At 31.9% G+C, this 20,834-nt stretch overlaps 2 protein-coding genes across 19 annotated transcripts in view; both read left to right on the top strand.

Moving 5' to 3' along the window:
- The window catches only part of LOC117105120 (SH3 and multiple ankyrin repeat domains protein 3-like), a 78,825-nt gene extending 63,474 nt beyond the window's left edge, over positions 1 to 15,351 (top strand). For 13 of the 15 annotated variants that reach the window (XM_033246180.1, XM_033246181.1, XM_033246182.1 and 10 more), the window contains 7 exons: positions 6,274 to 6,359; positions 6,568 to 6,606; positions 7,638 to 7,759; positions 9,375 to 9,531; positions 9,943 to 9,990; positions 11,023 to 12,978; positions 13,227 to 15,351. In XM_033246180.1, coding sequence (XP_033102071.1) covers positions 6,274 to 6,359; positions 6,568 to 6,606; positions 7,638 to 7,759; positions 9,375 to 9,531; positions 9,943 to 9,990; positions 11,023 to 12,978; positions 13,227 to 13,456 — 2,638 coding nt within the window. In that variant the 3' untranslated portion in view covers positions 13,457 to 15,351. The remainder of the gene's footprint in view (positions 1 to 6,273; positions 6,360 to 6,567; positions 6,607 to 7,637; positions 7,760 to 9,374; positions 9,532 to 9,942; positions 9,991 to 11,022; positions 12,979 to 13,226) is intronic. The other 2 variants (XM_033246173.1, XM_033246174.1) reach the window with 2 other exon arrangements.
- A 4,461-nt stretch (positions 15,352 to 19,812) lies between these two features.
- LOC117104958 (solute carrier family 28 member 3-like) overlaps positions 19,813 to 20,834 on the top strand; it is a 17,863-nt gene continuing 16,841 nt past the window's right edge. The window contains exon 1 of one of the 4 annotated variants that reach the window (XM_033245926.1): positions 19,813 to 20,142. The gene's annotated coding sequence lies outside the window, so the exon portion shown is untranslated. The remainder of the gene's footprint in view (positions 20,143 to 20,834) is intronic. The other 3 variants (XM_033245921.1, XM_033245924.1, XM_033245922.1) reach the window with 3 other exon arrangements.

Here is a 20,834-nt window from a genome sequence, read left to right as displayed (position 1 = left end):
CTATAATTTAACCAAGGTGGGTAATGCAATACGATACATAAAGCAAAATATATCGATAATTGTTAAATGGTCATAAATATTCTAGATAGATGGCGTATTATATACAGTAGGCCTAAGTGATGTATTATTAATTTTTTCTGTTTGAATTAAAAGTTTATGGTCTTAATTGCATTACCTGCTATTAGTATTACTGCATATCATCTGCATAATTTTATATCATCTGCAATTGTTTTGCATCACCCCCACCCCCTCCACTCATTCCCTAATCCCTACAGTAGTTGTGGTACATATTCTCTGCTATTTTTAGGCCAAAAATAGTGTTACCAAGCAAGTGACATTGGAATTCAGGGTAGGGTAGCTATGATTTTTTCCCTCACATGTCCCACTTGTAATTAGTAAATAGGTAACCAAACGGATAAATTTGTAGTTACAGTTCATCTATTTAATATTAATACTTGAAAATTGAACTTTTATAATTACAGAAGAATGTTTTACTTCTCCTTGGTAATGGCTGATCCCAGATTTTAGAGACTTTTAAGTTCTTGGTTGGGCTTGGACAACACTTTTTTTGCCTTATTCATTCATCTTAGATTATTATTTTGCATCGTCTGCTATTAATTTTTGTTGTCAACTATTTTTTGTGTCGTCTGCTATTATTTTTTGTTCACTATTTTTTTGCGTCCTCTGCTATTATTTTGTGTCTGCTCTTATTTTGCATCGTCTGCTATTAGTTTATGTTGGGTGCTTAGTCATCAAGGTGTACTGTTATAATAAGCTAGGTAGGTTTAGGTTTAGGGAGACCTGGTCTATGAATCATTGTTGAAGTATTCCCTATTGTTGGTCTGTTGCTTCAGGTTTTTCTGGTTTCTGTTCTCTTTGTTTGTCATCGCTCGGTGATTTAAAAGATCAATATGCTACATTCATTGTTTCCTATTCATTGTAATTTAATGGCTTTTGTAAAAAAAAAAAATGTAGAAAAAAAGACAAGGTATTGATTTTCCACAAAAGTACATGAGTACTATATCCTAATTACTTTCTCAAGGAAACATGGTTCCCATTTCTCGTGGCATAATAATGTCTATTACTATGTAAAATTAGTACAGTTCTCCAAATATCTAAGGAAGTGATGTAGATTTGAAGCTTTGTTCTTTATTAGTACATTACTTGTTTGGACATTCCAATCAGTTGGTTAGTTACACCTTTTTTAGTTAAACAAATTTCAAGTTATTACTAGTATTTTTGATTTTAAGTGCAAACCTGCAACTCATTTAATGAGTAAATAGACATAGATAATTCATTGCAAATTTATATTTAAGTTTAGTAGAAATTATATATATTTTTTTAGAAAATTGTTTGATTATTCTACTTCCCTTATGATCAAATTCATAATGATAATAATTATTACAGAATAACCATGGCAACACATCTGAAGGCCATTTAATTTCCATTGTGTGAAAAGGAAGTAAAATAGCAATAAAAATGCTGTAACGACACTTGATATTGTTTGAAACAGCAGAGTATGGAAGTAGACAACAGCCCTAGGCACGATTCCAATAACCATCCACATCAATAATTATGTATGGAGAATATCCATCTATAGAACAGGTAATCTGGCTACAGTTTGTTATGCCGACTACGCTACCAGTATATCAAGGCTGTCATGTGATTAAGACCTCCAGGTGTCGCTGAAGAAGACACCACCCATGTGTGACTCATGTATCTGTTTATCCAGCATTTCGCACGCTTCCGAGCAAATTCAATTTACTAAAACTAATACAAATTTTGCATTTTTAAATATTCGTGGAATAGTTCTCCGGCCTGGTGCCTCAAGCAGAGAGATGAAAATTGAGCATCTAAAATTACTGTCAAACTGGCAATTAATTGGATAGAATTCCCTGACAGGTTTGTGTTGGATTTCAGGTATCTTTGCCACTTGATATTTTCGATGATGATAGCTTCACGGTTTTTTTTTTTCCCAACTCAAGAAGTAGTCAGAGGAGGTCAAGAAGACTTCAACGAAAACTGTGATGTCAGCAATATTGTTGTGTGTAAAAAAACATGCTGTGAACTCATCTACTCACCTCAAGCCTATCAATCATACATTCCATAGATTTGTGTCAACAAAACAGAGTTAAATATGTTAAATAGTTTACATTTTCTGAATCAAGTTACTTGTTTACATCTTTGTGGTTATCTTTTGGTCAAACCCACATTTGATTGATTGTTTCAGAATGTCTAAATGGAAACCAAATTCTTATTATGTTAATACAACTGGCAGAATTCTGTCAATAATTTAAATGATATTGAAGTTCACATCATTTCTTTTCACTTTGGCATCATGATTAAAATAATCAATCTGCTTGGGTCACACGTTCACAGATATTTGATGTTAAATTAAAATCTGCAACCAATTTGACAGAACTAGAGATGATAAAAATATTTCCTACTTTCAGTTTTGATAATTGAAAAGATTAACAACTCCCTGATTAAAATAATCATTATATGATAATAATTTTAATATTAATACATTTTTAAAGCATCAAAGAGCATCCCTAGTCACAATTGACAGGAGTGAAATGAAAGAAAATGATAAATAGTAATGCAAAAACAAAACAAGTAAGAATATTTACATGGCAAAAGGAGCTCTTCTAAATTAAAGGATATGAAAAATTGCAGTATATTTATTTTTTTCTGCTGTATTGGGGTTTTTTAAAATTGCTTTTTGTACATCTCAATGCAACATTTAGGTTTTGCATTGTTATGATATGGTAATCAGCTTTAGTAAGAAATTGACTTTTAACTATGGCTTTTTTATCATTTCAATATGAATCTTATAATACAGTAGTTCTGTTTTTTGATGTAATTGCATTGTATTCTGAAACATTTTATTCAAAAATATGAATATCATGCTGAATAGAGCCCACGACATCAAGGGAATATTGCAAACACTGTAACCCTACATCTGTGCTAAGTTTGATGTGCCGTGATTGCAATATTGTGAAATAAACCTTGAAATGAAAAAAATGATAATAACTTGCTAATTAAAATTGTAGGTTTTTTGTGAGAGCTAAGAACCTAATACTAATTGTAATATTATCTCTGATGATGTTATCAATTAAATCCTACCAAAACACGATACTGAATGATTTCTGCCGATGTCACAGAAATCCTTTTACAGTGTAACACCACTTACGCACATTATCATTACTGCTGGTATGTTACAATTTATCACTTTGTCTTAATAATAGCAATTTCCTCATTGGATTAATAGATATCAGAGTAATTATAATGTTTCTATTAATATCTCACACTGTCCGGTAGTTAAACACTCTGTATATGACGGATGCATAGAAAAAAAACTTGAAGTGTACAGTGAACTTACCAGTACCATTTTTAAAAGATCTGTTTTACAAATACAGTAAGATTACATTTTCTAATGTTTGTATTATTATCTTATGTTTTCTACTGTGTAAGCATTTTAAGAGATCATCTAGAGTACAGAAATCTATTTTCATGTCAAATAGCAGTATAATTTCTCAACTGTATATCGATATTATGGGCCTAAGTTATGCTGTATAGCAGTAATGGACAGGCAATTAATATATGTACTGTACTGTCCTTATACATTCTGAACAAAATACTCCCTCAAACATTCAATTAAATCATTAAATTGAATACCTGCCAATGGTCTTGCAAATAATATTATAGCAACGGAAGGCCCAGGCATCTGCTAATTGGCAAGGTAGAGAGCTATTTCCTTATTAAATGTACCATGGAGGTATTATAGTGAACCTCCATGAATGTACAAAGTAAACACATTGTATGGAATGTTTAATTTAGCTTAACACACAGAATACACCTTTAAATATTTATTCAAAAAATAATTTCAATTCCAATATCTCCCCTAACTGTATATTTATGAATGAATATGTTCTGGTTTTAAAATGACATCATACAGTAATTCTGGTTGATACCACAATTGGTCAGCGCTTTGTTTAATCATTTTTTGTGTGATGACTTTGTATCTATTGTGGGAAGAATATACACAATTACATTTATCATCACTATGGACTGAATTCATTGTGAATGTATTGTAACCGAAATATGAATCAAATACTACAGTATACAGTTACACCTACATAAAGATTACCCAATAAAAAGATACTCATTCATTCATATCATGTTAATCCTAATAATAATCAGGGAACCGGGAACTTGTAATGAATCATCTTTGTACACAGTAGATAGCGGGGAAGGGGAATCACCTGGCTGTCTTTCAATCAAATACCACTTCCTAAATTTTCTATAATTTAAGTCAGTAAATTTTAATTGGTCAAACTTTAATATCATTCTGATAATAAAATTGTATTAGCCTATTTGTTATTCAAAAAATAGATTACGGATTTGAATAACAATTGAATATTATTCATCTAGTTCTGTAATATTTATAGTTGCTTTTGAATTGTTAATTGAATTTTAGGGTTACTTTTTATAATTGAATCTTTATAAACAGTTTTGCTATGTACACTTAATTCCATTATAATATGTATACCTACTGTATTATTATGGAGATATACCTTGGTAGTCAAGGTGTTGTTCTTCCAATCCTTGATTTTTTGACATGACAGCTACACTACGGTAGCTGTACTTCATTTTGTTATGAATATAAGCATATTTGAATCTCATCTTTGTGATCATCATTATGATCGATCATCCTCACCACCATCATTGACAACATACAGTAGTTTACAGTATTAGTTTATTACAGTATTTTACCTCATCATCATTGACAACATTGTTTATTATTTTATCTCATCTTTATCTTCTTCATTACTATCATCATCATAAGAATCATTGTATCTCATTTTGCTTAAGATGTAACAGTGTCATAGGGATAATTATGCATTGTTGTCTGTGTAACAAAGTTTGATATTACTTTAATTGATCGATTGTCTGAATTTGACAGTGACATTCCCACTAATACCTCCTGACTCTCAAGATCCTAGTAGCTACTACCAGCATTATGAAATCTTGAATATTAATAAGGTGTTATACAGTACATATTCATGAAGTTGATGAAGACTATTCAAAAATGATTATGTTGGTAATCTATCATTCCTCAATTCATTCAATGAATTTCTATTTGATTACTCTCTGCTGTTTTCATGATGTTTTGATTAATATGGTTGTCCTCAAAAGTTCTTATGTAACTATTAGTAGGGTCATGAATAGGTTATTGGCCCGTGTTTTTACAGATGAATTTGTTATTTTTGGATGACCGGTTGATTATTGTTGATTTATAAGGATTTATGGTCCATTACCACACACATTTTAACAAAGAGTTATGTCTGTATTTTACGTAAGATTTACACACAAGTTGCTAATAATAGTAATGGAGAGTGCACTATCATACAAGTAATTAATGTTTAATCATTCATGGTGTATGAGAGTGTCTATTCTGAAGAAATTGCAACTTGTCTAAAGTAGAGTACAATTAGTTTTGATAAAGACAAGTAATCTGTTCTGTAACTAAGAACATCTTTATTTCAAATATTTTTTTAAAATAGCATGTCAATGTTTATGAACTTTTATATAACATATATTTATGATCTGACATTCATGTGAAATAGACAAATAGGACTTGGAAGAAAGATTGACGAATTTTGACGTCCATCAATCAATAGTAATAGTTAATAGTTAATCAGTAAATCAAAATATTTTTGAGACTGGTATTCGTAATGAAATTAATTTGAAATTAACGGATATGGCTGCTTTGCACTTGCGTGCACTGAATCAGAACACGTCTTTTTTATACGTTACCATTATTACTAGCTTGATACCATTTAGATCTTGTTTTGTCAGCGAGCAATTATACGATGGCAATAAATTTAACGAATTCAGCTCCACGAATCGTTAAGGTCACTCCTAGGTCACTCAATATGATCAAATGCGTTATTTTAACTATAATAATTGATAGGTGTGGTGAATCTCAAATTAATTTTAAAGTATGAAAATGCATAAAGATAAATTAATTTTATTTATTTATACAGTATGTATGGTATTCATTATTTACTTGTTTTCAGTATTTTGTATTTCTCATCCAACAGCAAGTACAATTGTATATATATTTACCATGTCATGCATATAACACTTACCATGTACCATGCATATACTGTATGAATATACTATATACGTAGAGTAACCACTATTTATTTTGTTTATTATTTGCATTTGTAAGTCTTGTAATGTTTAAATTCCTTTTGTCTGTTATAGTGGTGCCAATTATGAACACATTTTAAAGACTGTAACTATAAAACGAGGAAAGAAAGGATTCGGCTTTGTCCTGCGTGGTGCAAAGAGTAAGTAAACCTGTAATTGTTTTTCTTCATTATTTTATTGTTTTTGAAAAGTGCATCCACTTTCCTTTCCCTTTTTCTCCATGTTAACCATTTCCAGATACTGTAATTTTTCTATGTGTTATGTTGTTTGTATTCCTAATTCAATACCTAAACAGGCAATCAGAAGGAGATGTCATTTTAATTAACATTTTGTAAATCATTTTTTCAGCACAATCTAAAAATTCTACTGAGCAGATTTATGAAAACAGTAAGAAAATATGATTAGGCCTGTTAATGCACTGGTGAAAGAAGACTACTTATACCTACTGTACTCGCTCCTCCCACACCCTCCCCCCAACTACCACCCAAAAAAAGGGAAGAAAAGCCTTATGCAGGGGAAAGATCAATATAAATTTACACTTTTAAAGTCTAGCATTTATTATATACAATTAAGCCCAATATGTAAAATAAGCTTTCAATATCATAAGTATTAAAGGATTACAGGAATACTTAAGATAGTGTCTGCACAGTCAATGTTATTGAAGATAAAGTGTTCCTTCACTTTAACATTACTAATTTAATGTATTTGCACCTATTGGTACATGAAAGAATATATATTACTTCATTAACGTATTTCATTAAATGAATTCTAAACTCTACACATGTTGTTGATTTTAATTAAAATAAGAATATTATATAACCATGAACTGTTTATCATAATGCTATTATAATAATAAGTCTGTATAATTTTATAATACAATGCCAGATTAATTTTTAATTAATTCTATTATTTTTAATTAAACAATTCATTAAATTATGTTCCAAATTTTACTATTATAATATAACCAAACGTGTATGGCAATACATACTCAAAAAATTCCACGCTATTGGTTGTAATAATAATAAGTCTATTATTATTATAGTCATCTTCATAGTAATGCTAATCACCTGCTCTGTATAATTTTATAATAACAGTGCCAAATGAACTTTTAATTAATTCTACTATTGTTAATTTAGCACTACTGTACATTAAATTATGTTCCAATTTTTACTGTTATAGTATTACCAAGGATGATTGGCAATACATACTCCACCAAGCCATTCCCTACACCTACATGCCTATATAGTGCTTCCCACCCATACACCTATAATGCTTTTCCTGTTTCCACACACCTATATAATGGAAACAATACTTATACGGTTGCCGTCAATAATTGGTGTACTAATATTTATAACTAGAAATTGTTTTGAATTGAATTTGTTTTATTATGCATAACATGATGGTATATTTGTCTACAGGTAAAAATGAGATGCGTTTTCAGCCTAGCTCTGAGAACCCAGCACTGCAGTACCTTGACTCAGTAGATGAAGGGAGCAATGCAGAGAAAGCTGGCTTGAAGCCGGGTGACTTTCTTCTAGAGGTTAGTCCTTGCAAATGTGTTTATTTTATTTATTTTTTACATTTAACTATCATTTTTGTTGTTAAAATCATGTCAAATTCCTTATCATTATGTCATACTGTTAATTGAAAAAATATTCTGAATCAGAAAACGTAACACCTAACGAACTGTAATATAAGTATTAATTCCGTTAAGTTGTTGACACGATCATTGTGTACGTTTATGACTCAATAGAATTTTTTACATTTAACTATCATTTTTGTTGTTAAAATCATGTCAAATTCCTTATCATTATGTCATACATTAAATTGAAAAAATATTCTGAATCAGAAAACGTAACACCTAACAAACTGTAATATAAGTATTAATTCCGTTAAGTTGTTGACACGATCATTGTGAACGTTTATGACTCAATAGAATGAAATTTTAAATGAGCTACATTACTGGATATTACAGCCACACCCTTGGTGAACAAGACCTTCATTTCGCATCCTCCTACAGTCTCATCCTCCTACTCTCAATTAATTAGATAAATGAGGAAGAATTGACATTTGTTGATTGGTTTTTCTGTTGGCATTGTAACCAACTTATATTTGTGACGTAGTTAGGATTCTCTGGTTTATCAAAGCATGCTGAATTAATTTAGTTTTTAATCCTACATTAATAAATTCTACAAACTGTGACTTGGTTACAATCCTGGTAAAATATTTTTGGACCAGAAAAACTACAATCTGAAAGATTCTATGCTCTCAAGACTTTAAAAAAAAAAACTTATTATATATAGTATACAGTAGAGCATTAATTATTATTATTATTATTATTATTAATTATTATTATTGTTAATTGGTTTTAGGCCAAATGCCAAAGATATGCCAAGCAGTGAACGTATTGAAAGTGGCATAAACAGAGATGTCTCATTATGAGGCTTAGGGAGTGGCGTTGTTTTGGTCGTGAGAAAAATCCTGTTACTGTGACAGGAAATTGAACCCACAACTCTGAGATTGGAAGGCAAGCATCTTAACAGCCATTAATGGTCCCATTATGATCAGCTTTCCATTATTTAAAAAAAAATAATTTAACTTGGTTATTATACATTATGGGTCCCAAATGATCAGCTCTCCAAGCCTCATAAATAGTCTGGTTTTACAGCACCGATTGTCATCAAAGACTAGCTTAGCTAGATTGATATTGATCACTCTCATGATATACAGTATGTTTTGACAAGCCCAGGTGAAGGGGAGATATAGAATATTTTGCTCCAAGTAAATCTTGACATTTCTTTTAATAACATTTTTCTATCGGTATATTCAGCTACAATTGGTTCAACTATAATTTTCTTTGGGTGTGGATAAATAAGCAGCACATTAAAGTGCTGTACTAATGTGCTGACATTAAATTATCCAATCAAATAATGTTTATATGTCACATGTCTTTATTATTCAAGGATCAGGTTTGCTCATCTTCTAAAGTAGATAATGTGTGATAACACTGCGACCTGATTTGATGATTGCAAACCTTCCCATGATCCCTCACTTCCCATCTTATTCCATTATTGAATTTTACACTAAGTTGAAAAGTATTATGATCATCTTGATTTGAACGAGATTGAAATTACTTTTAATCTGCTTTTTCGCAGATAAACGGTGAAGATGTCCGTCAAGCAGAGCATCAGCGAGTGGTGTATATAGTCTCTAAATGTCCAGACACTCTGCAGATTAAAGTGGTGACTGTGGAGAAGACTATCACACCACGAACACCTAGTTTAGATTCACATGGATCATCCAAAAGAAAAGGTAAGAGAGCCACCTATATTTAAAACCACTAATATTTAAATATAATGGTGTAACAAAATAACCAAACCAATGTCTTTATTTTAAATATAAATACTAAATAGTTATTCAGGTGTCAGTAACTCGTATATAGGCATTTTATTTATTAATGTTTAGAAATTTGGGCACGTGTACAGTATATATTTAATTTAGATATGTTGGTGTATGGCTATAATATTTGATTAATGACTACTGTATATCTAAGTCTTAATATACGGTGTTTTATCTACTCATATATATTATTTTGTTGAATATCTTATATATAATATAACATATATGCACATATATAATAATGTAGCATTCACTTTAATAGGTGTTTTAGATATTTTTTGGTGTTAAGTTGCTCAAAGTATTTTAACTTATTTTTCAAATCAGCCCCACCACCACCTATGAGGTCATCCAAGACCAGACTAAGTTTTTATGGTAAATTGATTAGTTTAGCTTTTGTAGAAGCTTTCTGTCAGTTGCTTTTCCTCTCCTTTGTAATTTATTAAATTAAAAAGCATACTCAAAGCACTTCAATTCATTAGCATAAATGCACTAGTGCTACAAATTCAAAATTTCTAAATTATTCAGTCAGAGAGACAACTAAAGATTTTTAGTATGCTGAGTACTTGAAGTGTCTGTCAGAATGTAAGCCCATGCTACTCAAGTTACTAAAAAATAAAATAGTATCAGAGATCAGTGGTTTTGAGTTCCCTTGTGTGTTTTAAGAGGTGTGACTTTGTGCACGTATTGTGACAAGGTACATACCGTGGATTAGATATAATGGGTTGAGGCTGTTACTTCTACATTATAAAGGAATTCTATGCTAAATATCGATTCTTAGAGTGTAGCTATTATATATTGCTTCTTTCATTTAATATACAGTACTAACCTTGGTGTAGGTTCAGTAATTCCTACTTTTTTCCATCACCAAAATGTTTACTACTATTTAACAGCATAATATAAGCCTTTGTCAATATCATAATTTATTATTTAGGCTGTCAAACGACAACAAAGCAAAAACTATATTTTACCAGTCTTGGGCAAGATATTTGTATACTTTGTTTCGCAAAACTGGTGTCCACTGATAGTGATTATTTCAAATAAAACTAAAAATTTGTCAGTGGCTTTGTTAGCACAGTTGCTGTCATAAATAATTGGTACTAATTACAGGGGGAAAATAAATGCTGCCCAGCTATTTCGTTCTCTAAATATCAAGTCATCTTCATGATGGAAGAGTACAAACGTAAATGTGAAATACATGCTTTGAAATTATAATTTTGTAGTGCAACAAAGAATATAAACCATTCACTAAAATTATATTTCTCTCTTGGTTTGATTTGCTTATGTCTGTCACTATATGCTTTTGTCATTAGCTTTTTTACTTGATTATCTTAGATGGGAATCTTCATATTTCTTAATTGAAATTATCTTATATCATTGTAAATTTTTACCTTTTTTCTTTTCCAGATGAGGATAATATTTCAATTGCCAGTGATGCATCATCAAATAGTAGTCAAGGTAGTCAGAAGATTGCATCTATACGATCAAGACCGACCTCAAAGCGTGTGTCCTCACAACACCTCGATCAGATCCTACAACGCCAAGGCAGCAAATCCTCGCTTTTGTCAGCTTCGTCAAATCCTAACAAGCCAGTAATTCCAGCTACTCCCATATTCCGTTATGGCACAATGGGAAGAAATCCGAAAGGAACTGGAGAGGTAGTGGACAATACACTACCTAGAAGATCATCAAATGGCAGCGATTCTGCTCACTCTTCTCTCAGATCTTCCCCGGCATCTTCATATTCCCTAGCTACCGATTCTTCATATCAGAGTAGTACAGACAGTGGTGTGCCCATGAAGATGGAAAGAAGTGTGTCTGAACATTTCACACAGTATCAGTCGCAACCAAATGCAATCCCACAAAGAGCTCCCCCTGCAATAAATTCAAGGTCAAAATCGATGATAAGCCTGGAAACAGCATCTACGGCAAGTACACCAGAACCAAAAGCAAAGAAAACTGCGCCAAGTCCCTCTCCCGCAAGAGCTCTTGCTCTGCGTGAACAGAAGAAGCGTAACAACCAGACACCATCCAACCCACCTCCCGTTTTTAATCCAAAAACTCCCCCAAGTAAACATAAAAGTGTTGCTAAAACACCCCCAGCTCCACCTCCTCCTCCTCCAGTTGAACCACCTCAGAATAATAATACAGTGAATGAAATAGCAAAGCAGAATAAGTTGACTCGAGATATAAATTCAAATGGAAGTTTGCCTGTGAAAAGGAAAAGCGAACCAAATACATTTGCCGCTTCCATTGCTCGTGCCGCAGAAAAGAGGAAAGAACAGGAGAATTTTTCGGAGTCACCTGTTCAGATTGGCTCCAATGCGCAACCATCTCATGCAGTACAGATTGCTTTGGCTGCTCGTCAACGAAACATGAATCAAAATAACCAATTACCAAACCAAGAACCCTCACAATCTGCTTCACTGCCTACCACTGGCTTGCAAGCAGAGATTTTACAAAGAAAAGCCAAATTTAATTCAAATGCTCAAAGCAATGAAACAATTGAGGAGAAGATTAAGCGTCAAAAAGAGAACAATGTACATAGACCTAAATCAACTCATGATGCATTACTGGAAGCCATTGCAAAAAGAAAGTCACGACTAGATCAGAAAGAAATGGAGGCTAATAGTTCAGAAAGTCAGAGTCGTCAAAATAGTTTTGAGGCTTGGAATGATCCTACTCCGACAAAACCAGTTAAAGTACCCCCAAGTGTACCTCCAAAGAGAAATCCAAATACAAAACTTTCTGAAAGTGAGGGAAGTCTATCAAGAAATGGAAGTCCACTACTGAACGCTAATAGACATGTGAATGCTAATAAATTCGGACGCAATGTCAACGATCAATCTAGTACCCCTAAGCAAAATGGTATGGATAACACAGACTCAAGGAACCAGTCTTCACTGCCACCCCCTCCTCAGTTTAATGCCACTCAGAGGGGCAACAATGTGGAAAATACTCCAAATAATTTTAGCTCAATTTTAAATCGTTTTCAGAATAACAGCCCGACCGGGACACTTAATGGGCATTTGGCAAATGACATGATATGTGTACCTCCTCCACCAAGCAATAGTGAGAACATTAACCAAATGGTACTGGAGATTGTGCCTCCCCCACCCGCAATGGACATCAACAGCAGACCTCAAAGGCTTAGCCGCGACCATGCTTTTGACACAGCTAGTGTGGTCTCATCCGTGTCTTCTGTATCAACTTTATCCAATTTATCTAACGAACCATGGGATTCATTCCAGACAATTGGAGAAGAGGATGACAAGGTTAGCAGTCTGCGCTCTGGATCTGGTAACAGCCAAAATTCAGGGTCTAATAGAATCAGCAATGGACCAATATCAACTTCATTCCAAGGTTTGTACTTAATATTTTATTATATTTTATTTCCTCCACATCCAGCAGCAGTGTACATATTTTTTATGTAAAGCTAATAAATTAAAAATACCAATTTATTTGGGCAAAATTAGGCTTCCTGCAGAACTGTATCTGGTGGAATAGTTATGAACACTTTCAAATTGAACTGATAGGTGTAGGTATGTTTTTAGAATCCTTTCATACATTTTCAAATCTAATTAAATGTAATTTTTATTTTTTTTTTGTAGCTTCAAATTCGTTCCAAGATAAAGAATTGAGTACCTGGCAACCAGAAGATGTTGCTGATTGGCTGATAAGCCTTAAACTTGGAGAATATCGAGAGAGCTTCCTGGAAAATGAAATATCAGGGGAGCATCTAATGGCACTTTCAAAGGAGGACTTTACTGAACTTGGTGTCACACGTATAGGACATCGGTTAACAATTGAAAAACATTTAAGGAAATTACGAAGCACTTGAAATATTTGGAAATTTTGTACAGTATTTGGAAAGTCGATCGGGAATCTTTTTTGCAAGAGAGACAGTTGTCTCCAAATCTGTAATGGAATTTAGCGAACCATAATGTTATACTGGAAAATTTTATCTGGATATGTTTATGGTTCTTATAAACTGAATTAATATTGACTTTTTGTTATCTGCAATATGAGTGGTGGTCACAACTAAGATTTTCATGGATTTTCAGTGGCGCTGCCAAAATCAATACTTTATTGTGGCAACCGAAACTATTAAGTAATTAACTTTTTCGTAGGAATTTTACGCGAGAATATAGTATAGGAAGGTGACAATAACACTACGCTGACCAATTGAATTTTAGAGCAAATAAGCAAATGCTTTCAATGATCATCTGGCTTGAATTGATGTGATAACAATTGAGATCAGTGCAGCATGTCACAAAGCATGGAATTTAATTCATATTTCAGATATATATCCTTGATTCGTTATTTACCATCAACCATACAAATTTTCGAACAATTAAAAAAACAATTATTAATCTTCAGGCAATTTACACCAATTACAAGAACTACTGTATATGAAACATAGGAACTAATCCTACAAATATTTATATATAGATATATAAAAATAAGAATATATTATGTAAATTTGATAAATGCATAATTTGAATATATTGAAAAATTTGAATAGCTAATAATGAATTCAGCACTTTTTGAATATAATTTTTTAGTTATGTGTAAAGCAACATATTGTCACTTTCATTTAAGATGGAATTGATAGATTCAAAATTACTTTATGTTTTGGAATGTTTTTTTTTTTACATATAATTTCGTGAAAATGGGAAATTGTATTATAGTTTGTAATTGTTTACTGTGTGATTGTGTTTGATCATCTCATAGCGTATTTTCTTTAGTATTCAGAACACATTTCCCGGATATAATTTTAACTTTTTAGTATTTTTTTTTTTTAATCTGGGATAGATATTCATGTGCTTTTCAATCCTGGCTTGTTTGAATTTTAGATTTTTGATACCAAAGCTAAGAAATTTATTTATGGTTACCAGAGGAATATAAATTAGAATATATTTACCGTGTGATGAGAGGGAAATAATGAAAACATTTGCATACTGTACACAGATCAGATTTTAGGTTGACGCTGTTTGATTGGACTTTAGGTGGCGCTCTTTACATTTTTAATAGTGGCTCATTCAGGGTATAGTTTGGAGAAGTATCTGTTAAAGATATTTTTTACCCATTTGAATTTTTCTGCACCAGATAATCAAGATATGATCATGTTATATATAAAAAATTTCAGACTATATTATTCATTTGGTTTATGTAAATTATATGATGCTTTCAATGTAATTAAAAAAACAAAATTTTTGATCATGTATTTGTGAATTGGTTCATAAAAGTGAAAGGTGAGCTGCGGAAAATTTACTTCCTCCATCACCTGTCCTCTACCTATTTGCCTGCTTAAGTGTACAAATTTATAAATAGAAATTGTTGATTGTATTAACTAGAAACGTATTTTGTGATATTTTGCTTTATTATTAACTTGAACATAACAAACTATTGTAAAATTAGTGATAGAGAATAGTTTATTCTTGCCATATTTTTGATATGAATTTTACATGTTTTTTTCCCCTAATATTTAAGCTAACAAAATTGTTCAACAAAAGAGAATGTGCTGCGAAGTTATAACAATAAATAATTAATTATGATAATTACAATAAATTAACCATACACCTTGTTCCTCTGTGAAATTAGTAGCGTGATATAGTATAATACTAAAAATGATGAAAATATTTACACATACATCTTATATATAGTTTATTAAAATGTGTGAAAAAATTAATTCAATAACAAATATGAAAATATAGAAATCTTCGGGTTAATAGAATGCTTTATTTATATATATTTTTATTTATTTTTAATAATATTTGTTATTTATTTATTTATTGATACTCATTATTTATTATAATATATTGATATCAATTTTTTGTTGATTATTGTTATTTTAAAGCATTCTGAACTGTTAACCTTCAGGCAATTGGACAATTAATAATTGCAATTAATTTTAAATACTTGATTTTCTTTTTTCATATTCTGTGAATGACAGAATATAACAGGGTATCGATTGTCACCAATTGTTTACTTTTTCAAAATTATTTGCATATGCAAATTGTCTAATTAGCATTAATTTATGCTGCAGGGCAAATATTGTCTTCTATCTCACCTCATTAACATGGCAGTCGACACATTTAAGTTCTGCAGAATTGGTTTCTGCACGTGTGTTTGTATATATGTATGTTGAATGGTTTTATATTATAAGATGGTTCTTGATATTACAAGAATAAAGTGTTTCGGCAACTTGAATGCATCTAAAGTACATTGAATTTTTGTCTGATCTTCTTTGTCTGCAAATTAAAACAAACCATTTTAAGTTACACCTTTACATCCATGCTTCCCGATATTGGTAAAGTGGGTCGCAAAACTTATGCGTTGAGTCGCGAGAATGTTTGCTGAAAACAGGTTGTAAAGGCTTTAACTGATCTAACTGAAAACGTTATTTCAGGTGAATCTTCATTAGAACAATATTTTATTTTTATGTCCACAATGAACATCTTATATCTTACTACAACACAATTGTGTAAATCTAAACATTGACATGAACTTAAAACAGAAACTCTGTCATGTGACTTATAAGAATAGCATTTTCCCAATAAATTTCAAATGGGTATAAGCTTTGCAAAACAATAATACAGCTAACAAGTGTGTATTTTGGTCGGTTGATATAGTGGTAGCCACAGGGCTAAAATTGAGGTTTAAGTTTATCAAATATCTTGTATAAAGATCGGAAATATTCCTGCAAAAAAGCCGATCCTATATTTTCGAGATTTTGGGTCAGTCAGGCTTGGATCAGGCAAAGTAAGTCTCTTGTATTTTTTATTACTGTATAAGTTTTAAATATTTAAAAGTCATTTTCCCACTTGCGCGAAAAATGATGATGATCAGTGGCTGATTCAAAGGAGTTGGGACCAGTCGGCCTGCCCTACTCCTAAATTTTCAAAATGTATATAAAAAATAATCAGTAATAATAATTGAGAAAAAAAGAAAGAAAATGTTATTCAAATTTAAAAGTCTGCCATTTATAGTCATCTAGAGGTGCCATGATCCTAAACTTTCTGGGTACACTCTTTGTAAAAGCCCCTCCCTGGGCCTCTTTATTACGAATTCCTGGACCCGTCACTGATAAACAGTCAGTAAGCAATCGATCATTGCTTACAACAGTAAGCAATGATCGATGTTGTATCCATGCCGTGTAGTCAAATTTCAGGGATCTGAAAAAAAAAAACTTGGTGTATATATATACTATCAAATTACGAGATGGGTCGGGGTTAGTGTGGGAAATCTAAACTTTGGTCCCAGAGAAAAATTTTTTAGGAAGCGGGGCTTTAAATAATGATGTTGGTAAAACTCGATTAACTTCAAGCAGTTGAATATAATATACATCGAAGTCAGGGGCAACATTTATAACTTTTAATGGAAAGACAAGTTGATGTCTGGCTACTAAGAAATATTTAATTAAGAATAAATAAGAGCATGCAGTTACTGTACAACCATTTTAAAACATTTAATGTATTATTTTTTAGTTTCCATCTAAATAGAGAAATCTAAAGACCACATTTAGTACCCATGAGTTCCAAGTCTCCCGTAGAATGGGGTATCCTGGAAACTGGCAGGAAGAACTCCCGCATATTTTTCCCGAAATAAACCATCTCCCGCAAATTCATGATGATATTTGCATGCTTTAACAAGTTTTTAAACTGTAATGTCAATTGTCTGCGCAGCAGTTAGTAACAATCATTAATGGTTATCACCATGCACAGCAAAATTTGGTTGTCATAAGAAAATTCATTTAAACAGATCTCCCGATGTGGATTCTTCCAAATTGGGACTTGAATTCGACACCAAAAGACCACCATGCACAGGACTACAGGGAAATAGTTTTAGCATTAATAATAATAATAATAATAACATCTTACAGTAACTGTAGGCCCTACACCCATTCACACATCTTACATTTACTATATCATTTCTTAATTCCCCTCTAAATAGAGATATTAGAGACTACTTTTAAAGCCGGTCTTTAATTATATTGATTCAAATTACAGACCAAGCGGCTGCTAAAGACCACTAAAACCCGACTGGTCCCAAAAAGGATTTTTAATTGGTTGTATGGAGGGAGACCTGTGATAGGATTGAGAAAAAGTGGCCCTGTAAATTTATAATATCGTCCACATGACGGTGCGTCCACAATTTGGAAAAATTACAAAGTAAAAATATGACTGATGTCTTCAATATCGTTAATTCATAATCAACATGTGCCGTTATTATTTACTTTACAATCTATGAAACATCTGAAGGAACCTTAAACATTGAACTTTTATCTGTAAAACAATCTGGGTTCGTACATTGTGCAATCGGAAGGGAAGAGTACTTCCACGTTTCTTTTTATTGTAATTGTTTAATAAGCAGGTAATATACAATCGCCTCCCATTCGAGACCCTTTTAATTCAAGACCGTTTTCAACAATCTTATAACACAAAACCAACCCTATTGGAGACCAAACCCCGATACCATCCATAAAAGGTGGTCTTGAATTGGAAGGCGAAATGTAGTTGTTTTGCCTATTAGCACTAATTGTATTATTTGAACAACTTTATCATAATTTGATTATTTAAGTATCTATTCTTTAGGTGAAAAATAAAATTCTGTATCCCCTGAGTACTCCCATTTCGCAATCGACCTGGTGGATTCGCTCGTGAGACAGTTAAAACGTACGGAACTTTATCTAGTAATCATATTGGTTTAGCATGCAGGGCAAAAACTTAATCTGTTCATTTTTATGTAAATAGCAACTGTTATCATCTGGCATATTATTCTAGAGTTATTGATTTTCATATTGGTTGTTAAGTGCCATCAATAAGGTTACGAGAATTTCCAGATATTTTTAAGCATTATAATATATTATGCTTATTTTTTTCTCTTTTGTGGGATCGTCCCACTTTTATTTCATCATAATGTCTTAAGCTACGTAGATATATTACACATAACATATAGTCTACATTTTAACAGTTATTATATATATTAAGTAAATAATAGTATGAAATATATATATCTGTTATGTAATTACTTAGTACACGTCTCTTTACTGTTCTTCATAATAAGTGTTCAGACATCGACTATTGTATTCTTTATTTATTTTTTTTATATCATTTTCTTTTTTATTTATACATATATTTATTTAAACTTATCTAGATCGACCATAGACCATTTATTTTTTGCTTTTTCCATATTAATTAAAAATTCACATGTAATTAGTCTGTTTAGTTCAGATAAAAACATCACGGACATTTTTTCCTCAAACATAATATATTCATTATTTTAACTTTATAAATAAAAAACGGCGTCAAAATTGAAATCATTTCGTTCACTCTTTCGCTATAGCTTCCAATAACGATTTGGTTCCATTGTAAGTTATCATAGATTTTAAAACATGATCGCATCATAGTGTGTAATTTCGTCCAACATGCTTCTATATATTTGCATTTAAATAGCATGTGCTCTTCATTTTCAGTAATATTACAATACTCACATAGATTGGTTGCAGATAATTTCCATACATTTAGTCTATGTTTTGTAGGTAATAGTCTATGTAAAAAATTAAAATTGAACTGTGCAATTTTATTTTTTATATTATGCTTATTCACTAACTTCTATATCTTTATTTTGACCGTTGAACAAACCTCAAACATCGACTTATCAAAATGTTATTGGATAAGCTAGTATCGTATGCTAATAAAAGAAAATATTTTGTTTGTCGCCATCTATATTAACATGCTTTCTTTAACTGTCTTTGTCGCCCTCTATATTAACTATTTTTAATTTATATTTTTATACTAAAGTTTGTCATTTTGATTGAAAGTAATAAATGAATGGATAATTAATAAGAACGAAAAAGAAATAATTTCGAATGACCTAATTGAATGATTGATATGAAAAAAAATAGGCCCATTGAAATAAATCGCTTCTGTATGCTAACAAAAAAGGAAAATATTCTATCAACCCCATGAAAATTAAAAAGAAAATATATAAAACCAAACGTTTAATACAGCTGAAAATTTAGTAAATAACACCAGGTAATCAACCTGTGAGAAGATAGCTGTGAGAGAAGTAATTGTTCACTTAACTTTGCTAAAGCACTGCAACAACTAGTGCACTTAATAGACTCAAACGCTGGCAAACTATTTTAGATTTCACTGTAGGCCTACTCGCATTGACGTAGCCCAATAAGTAGGAGCCCTTAGTCCTATAGCGTCACAACACTATTATGTAAACAAATGCATTGACGAGTATTACAAAAAAATCTTACTATCGATAATTTATAAATCACGATGCACTAAAAGATGGTCATTGAGATGTGATAACGCTTGGTTGGAGACACACTAAACTACGTACAGTATTTTGTTCACAACAGAATGAATAAAAAGAGCTTTCTGTATCGTTTAACCTATTGTGTTCAACAGGTTTAAATTGAACGACAGACCGATCAAGTCACCCGCACCCGAAGGATTCCAAGCCTTAGGTAAGACGTGGTCAGCATCTGTCAACATTCGTTTCAGAAAGGTAAATTAGAAATGATTTAATATTTAGCAAGATTCAAACGATTTATATTCTGTAAGTTCAAATCTACGGTACTGATTTGTTTTTGAGTTGTAACAGGCGAAAGTTAGGGTATGGATTTTCTCACTTCTTCACGGGGCTAACTGTACTACTAACATCGGTTAGTGACTCAACGTGGTCCAACAATAACACGACTCCATCCATTATTAACAGGTTTCTGCTCACACACACATTGTTCAATTTCTAATTGGAGCTCTTTTCATTAAATTATTTTTCTCCACAACGTACATTATGGTGTAAATCGTAAAGGTGTTTGACTTGTACATCGGGTCTACACTTCAACTAATTCATTTCTAACGACTCCGTCCTACTGATGGGCCAAAATTAACAACGGAGAAGTTCCCTTTTGGTAGACCAGAACACGCCTTTCCCTTGCTCGAGGAATGTGTGTGTCTTTTGTTATGTAATTTAAATACAAATGGTCTTTATACCAACACCGCTATTATACTCCTGTGAAAGTGTCTAAACACACTACAGTATAATGTGTTTAGAGCAATGACTTTGAGAGATACTGTATACGAAATGTTGGAAAGCCGATGCTAATGTGATTTAGATGGCTACCAAGCAAGTGAAAGGGGGATTTGTTTTACTTATCTGAAGGGTGACAGACGATCGGGCACACGAGACGATCGGGC

This window comes from Anneissia japonica, unplaced genomic scaffold (genome assembly GCF_011630105.1).
Source record: "Anneissia japonica isolate Jap-2015-1 unplaced genomic scaffold, ASM1163010v1 scaffold287834_len5846547_cov211, whole genome shotgun sequence".
Taxonomy (NCBI): domain Eukaryota; kingdom Metazoa; phylum Echinodermata; class Crinoidea; order Comatulida; family Comatulidae; genus Anneissia; species Anneissia japonica.
This window is presented reverse-complemented; position numbering and strand designations above follow the sequence as displayed.